Here is a 6,298-nt window from a genome sequence, read left to right as displayed (position 1 = left end):
GGAAACGATGCCCAATTCTGATTTGAATAACGTCTTAACGTAGTACCTCTAACCTCTCCTGTTCGGCCCTTTCCTGGTTTTTCTGAGCACAGTTCTGATGGGCCAGAATGGCCTCCTCGTAGCTCAGCTTCCCTTGCAGCCTCCGACACTCTGCTTCCGCCAGCTGCTGACGCAGGTCATTCTCACGCATCTGCTTCTGCCAGTCTAGGAATTCAGATGGATCCCGAGCTCCTCGCAGGAGATGTTCGAGTCTGTCGTCGGAAAGGAAATGGATGGCTTGAGGGACTGGATTATACCTGCCCTGCTGTTGTGCATGGTACCTACACCAAAAGATGCTAGCCCTCAGAAAATGGAGGCCCGAATTGGCTGGGGCAACCGTGGAAAGATCTTGGGGTCACAGTGGGGAGCTCACTGAAAATACGAACTCTAAGTGTGCAGCAGAAACGAAGAGGGCAACGTCCGTGTTCAGAATTATTAGGGAAGGGTTTGAAGAAGAAGAAGAGATTAGAGTGGCTTACAAATTCTTTCCCCTTTCGGAGTGGCTTACAAATTCTTTCCCCTTCCCCTCCCCTCCCCACAACAGACAGTGAGGTAGGTGGGGCTGAGAGAGCTCTGGACAGAACTGTCCTTGAGAAAACAGCTCTGACAGAACTATGGCTTGCCCAAGGTCATCCAGCAGCTGCATGTGGAGCAGTGGGGAATCAAACCCGGTTCTCCCAGACTAGAGTCCGCACACTTAAGCACTACACCAAACGTGGTCTGTCTTTTTAACCTTTCTGTAAATCTTGTCACATGAAGCTACCTTATACTGAAGCAGACCCTTGGCCCAGCAAAGTCAGTCAGGGCCTCAGGCAGAGGTTTTCATGTCACCGACCATCTGATCGGACTGGAGATGCCGAGGACTGAACCTGGGATTTTCTGCATACCAAGTGGAGGCTCCACCACTGAGTCATGGCCTGCCCCAACCTAACCCGTCTGGTTACCTTATTTCACAAAGGATACCACAGCACCAGGGGTCATTTCCTGCAGTAGCGCACAGGAGCAGAGCTCCGGCAGTAAAGAGCCCAGGGGGCGGGCACATGCAACAAGCCCCACCCCACCCCCTGCTCCCAGCAGCCCTCAGTCGGGCCACAAGGAGCAAGAAGCAGCCAGGTAAGTTGCAGTGGGTGTTGCCTTCTGACACACTTCTGGTGATGTCAGGGTGTGTGGCATATGCAAATAAGTTATGCTAATGCGCTCCTGCACCTCTTTTTCTACAAAATGACCCCGGCACAGCACCAATGCTCCCTCTAAGCTGCAGAGTCTTGTGAGCAAAATTTCTCCTTTGTGAGCTGCTGGCATTAAAGTTGTGAGCGAGTGGTTTGTCCACTGCATAAATTAGTTTGCTCTGGAGCCCTCCTTCCCGCGCTCAGACAAAAATTCTGTGATCTGGAGGCTAAAAAACTGTGAACTAGCTCAGACTAACTCAGCTGAGAGGGAACGCTGGGAAATATACAGACTAAAGCATGATCAAGGGGATGCAGGGCTTTTCTCTACAGAAAGTTAAAGCACCAGTTTACAAAAAAAAACACCACCCACCACCCTATTTTTCCTAGTCAAATGAGTTTGCTCTGGAGCCCTCCTTCCTGAGCTGAGACAAAAAATGTGTGAGCTGCAGGCTAAAAAACTGTGAACTAGCTCACACTAACTCAGCTGAGAGGGAACACTGGGAAATATACAGATCAAGGGGATGCAGTGCTTTACAAAAAACAAAACAAAAAAACAACCCACCCACCACCCTATTTTTCCTAGTCGCTCTTTGTATTTGAACTTTGAGTCATACAATTAAATTGCCTGGAGTAAGTTCAGAACACCCTGACTCGAATGGCCCAGGCTAATCTGATCTGATCCGATATCAGAAGCTAAGCAGGGTCGGCCCTGGTTAGCATTTGGATGGGAGACCACCGAGGGTTGCTACACCGAGTCAGGCAACAGCAAACCACCTCTGAACGTCTCTGGCCTTGAAACCCCCACGAGGGGTCATCGGAAGTCCGCTGCAACTTGACAAAACTTTCCACTACTAAGTTCAGGACGCCGGACATGAAGTTTACTGCCATAAGACACGGTGATGGCCCCTAGCTTGGTCATCTTTAGGTAAATTACTAAGAAATACATTTATCGACCATCCTTACACATGACGATTAAATATACAGAGTACATCGGTATGCCAGTTGCTAGAGGGAGAAATGGAGAGAGCAGCTAACTAGCCAATGTTGTACCATCTGTGTTATTGTGATCCGGAGGCCTATTTCCGCTGTCTGTGTGTGAAAGAGTTCTGCCACAACAGCACTTAAATAGTGCACAGATGGTCAAACTCCATCTTCCCAACCAGGCTTTGGCTCTATTGCTGGGGAGGTGGGGGTGTCCTGGCAATATAGACTCCACTTTCAGACGATGCCATCTGCATCCCCAGTTACTTAAGAGACACAACTGACTTCTTGAGGAAACGGCAGTCTATGGTCTCTATATACCACCAACATCCCCCACAAAGATGGGCTACAAACCATCAGGAGCTTCACCACAGAATTCAAACATTCTTCCTGTCTGACTTATATAATTTTGTACTATATACAACGCCTCTGGCAGCTTCTTTCCATTAACTCCTGTCCTGTATCTAGGATTTATTGATGATATTTCCATCATCTGGACACATGGGAAGGAAAACACTCAAGAGATCCTACTGAAATGTCAACACATTTCATCCCAACAGCAACCTCACCATTGATGATATTTCCATCATCTGGACACATGGGAAGGAAAATGCTCAAGAGATTCTACTGAAATGTCAACCCATTTCGTCCCAACAGCAACCACACAAGCACAATTCCTGGACACTAATTGTGGAGTGCACAAGCAAGGCCTTATAACGAAAACCCGCTGACCGTCAGACGTGACTGCATGCTTCCGGCTACCGTCCGGAACATATAAAGCAGTCCTTAGTCTAAGGCTTTCACGGACGGAGTTCATTAGCTGTTGTAGATTTTCTGGGTTGTCTGGCCGTGGTCTTGGCATTGAAACGTCAGGTCCTACAAAGCCAAGACCGCGGCCAGACAACTCAGAAAGTCTACAACAGCTAGTCCTTAGTCTACTTATCAAGTGTTGCCTTACGTGAAAGTAGATTCAGGAGGGTAGCTGTGTTAGTCTGAAGCAGCAGAACAAAAGACTGAGTCCGGTGGCACCTTTAAGACCCACGAAATTCAATCCCGGGAATAAGCTTCCGTGTGCATGCCACCGGACTCAAACTTTGTTCTATCAAGTACTGCGTAACGGTTGCCTTTGTCCTGACCCCTCGGACCGGAACTCTCACCTGCAGGATTTACAAAAAAGCAATCCTTGGATTGCAATACCCACCCAGTGCAGTGAAGGAGCAGATCAATAAAGTCTGACTCATTTTTCCAGACACCCTTCCTGAAGACAGTAGTGCCAGCATGGGTACGTGCCCCGTATTTTCAGCGGTAAAAACAGACACAAAAATTTCATTCCGTTTTGAAGAAACACTTAATCAGGCAAAGTAAAATAAGAATAAAAATCAAGCCATGAGTACCTGTTCAATTCCTGTTCCATTTTTCGTTGATACAGGACACCTTCTCTTAAGATGGCTGTCGCATTTAACTTGATAGACGCATTGTCTGTCTGTCAGGAAATGGTGGGCATAAAACATTTATAGGGGTGTAAATTGTACAGACAACAGTGAATACAATAAGAGCACCTTTGGAAAACTTTAAGAACAGTTCGCAGGTGCCGCTTTGGTCTGCAATGGCTGTATGGTTTGATAGCCACTAAAACCCTTAAAGGTTCCCCAACTGGGTAATGTTTCAATGATGAGAAATCATCTCTAATGTGCTGACTTCTCTGTACTTTGAAGACACGAAAACATTCTCCATTTACATACGAGAGCCAGTGTGCTGTAGTTATTAGAGATTTTGTGTAGGACCACCTCGATTTAAATCCCCACTTGCCATTAAACTTACAATCTTGGGCCAGTCACTCTCAGTCTAACTTTTCTTCACAGATATCTGAAGAAGTGTGTATGGACACGAAAGCTTAGGTTTCTGCCTCCCTGCCCTTCCCTTCCCCAGCCAGCCCGCCACAAAAGTGGAGAGACTCAGGGAAGGGGGGGGGATTTAAACTCATTTATATATGCCTTAACTCATTTTAAACATGCCTGCCCTTTGTCAGGGGTGTGGCATATGCAAATGAGCTCCTGCTCCTCATTTTCTAGGAAATGACCCCTGATAAGTACTAAATAAGAACAATACTTTACAAAACTGCTCATTGATAACCGACGTGTGATTCCTGTGTTTTATATGACACAGGAGGAAAGTCATAACGTCAGCCTCCAGCGTACCTGAAAGACTATGTTTCATAGGGGCAAGGTCCGGACTATGGGGGGAGGGGTGTAGTGTCCGCGGACCGCCACCGGAGGTCAGCGCATATGCCCTAGCTTCAGTCCGAACAACAATAGGGACTAGGATCCTAGTCCCTCCTCTGGGGAACCAATGGGATCCGTGGCGGGAGATTTGAACCCACCAATGGTGACCAGGGGCGGTCCCCAGGTGTGTATATAGTTGGCCTGCCGGCCGTTTATCTCTTGTCTTTGTTGTGTGCTAATAAAGCGTGCTATGCACCACGTCGTTGTCTGTTGTTCATCCATGCGGCTACCCACTACATAACACTCACGGAAGGGGGGGGGATTTAAACTCATTTATATATGCCTTAACTCATTTTAAACATGCCTGCCCTTTGTCAGGGGTGTGGCATATGCAAATGAGCTCCTGCTCCTCATTTTCTAGGAAATGACCCCTGATAAGTACTAAATAAGAACAATACTTTACAAAACTGCTCATTGATAACCGACGTGTGATTCCTGTGTTTTATATGACACAGGAGGAAAGTCATAGGAGGGCATTTAACAAGTGTGTCCTGATAACTGCTTCAGGTTTGAGAACCACTGCCTTTAAGAGGCAAACTGAAGGTGTGAAAGGAGGGCCTTTACAGGCAATGGAGAACAATCCAAATCACATTAGTGTCAAAAAAAATTTTTTGCACAAAAAGTGGAAACCTTGCAATGATATAACTTACCAAATAAATCAGAGTAATCCTACAGACCAGAAGTATCAAACTAATTTGTTATGAGGGCCAGATCTGACATATATGGTCCTTTCCGCACTAGACCTTAAATCCTGGTTCAACCCTGTCCCCAAACCTGCATTCTACACGACACGTGAGTTCACCCCTGTAATTATATCGGGGTATTTTTTGTTTCCACATTACACTGAGGTCACCCCGGTTTCACCCCACACTTGTTCCGGGATAAACAGATGCTGTTATAACTAGGGATAAATGCAAAGTATTGTGTCGCGAGTTGAACTCTGATAAAACCAGGGATGAAATCCAAGTGCAGAAAGGACCCAGGTCACTTTGTCAGGCCATTACGGGCCATGCGTGCCATAAAATGTAATGCCAGGTACCGGAAATAACAAACTTTATAAAGGACACAGGCAAACCCAATTAACAATATTATTTTTACTCAAACATGCTTAAAACATAGTTTGAGTCCAGTGGCAGCTCTTAAGACCTGACTCTATGTTTAAAACATGCATTTCCTTACAATATCTCCCTGACACTGCCCGTTACGCATTAGCACTGGGGCAGTATACGGGGACATAATGCACAGCCTCCTCTGCCATCTGCCAGTAAAGGTAATCAGTCACTCGCGGGCCGCATAATCAAGATCTGATTTCAATCATGTTTACAGCAGCTAAAAATGTGATAGCATTGAAATGGAAGGAAGGAGAACCCCCAACTATTCAGTCATGGTTACTTAAAGTTTGGGAATATTTTGTTTTGGACAAGCTGACATATGATATAGGAGAAACTCGTGTTATAGGCTCAAAGTCAAACTTTATGAAGAAATGGTTGCATTTTGTGGGTAAAAATATAAGTAGAAATGTCAAACAAACTAATGTTTTACAGCACATGAAACTTTCTCTTTTGACTTTACACTGAAAATTATAGTGTTTAACTGTCAGCTAAGTAATAAGGAATCACAGATGTAGTGACGTTGAATTATATGTTCTTATTGTTGGTTAAGGCTTTATTATTGTTATCTATATATATATATATAATAATCGGGTCATTTCCTGCAGGAGCGCACAGAAGCGGAGCTCTGGCAGTAAAGAGCCCAGGGGGCGGGCACATGCAACAAGCCCCACCCCCTGCTCCCAGCAGCCCTCAGAGCAAGAAGCAGCCAGGTAAG

The 6,298-nt window shown here is 45.9% G+C and overlaps 1 protein-coding gene across 1 annotated transcript in view; it reads right to left on the bottom strand.

The window, feature by feature from the left end:
• The window catches only part of CFAP99 (cilia and flagella associated protein 99), a 40,414-nt gene that overhangs the window by 11,261 nt on the left and 22,855 nt on the right, over positions 1–6,298 (bottom strand). Inside the window, exons 8-9 of the mRNA XM_015419963.1 lie at positions 3,584–3,672; positions 47–251 (exon numbers count right to left, since the gene is read on the bottom strand). Coding sequence (XP_015275449.1) covers positions 47–251; positions 3,584–3,672 — 294 coding nt within the window. The remainder of the gene's footprint in view (positions 1–46; positions 252–3,583; positions 3,673–6,298) is intronic.

Source organism: Gekko japonicus, unplaced genomic scaffold (assembly GCF_001447785.1).
Source record: "Gekko japonicus isolate JY-2015 unplaced genomic scaffold, Gekko_japonicus_V1.1 scaffold4343, whole genome shotgun sequence".
NCBI lineage: Eukaryota > Metazoa > Chordata > Lepidosauria > Squamata > Gekkonidae > Gekko > Gekko japonicus.
This window is presented reverse-complemented; position numbering and strand designations above follow the sequence as displayed.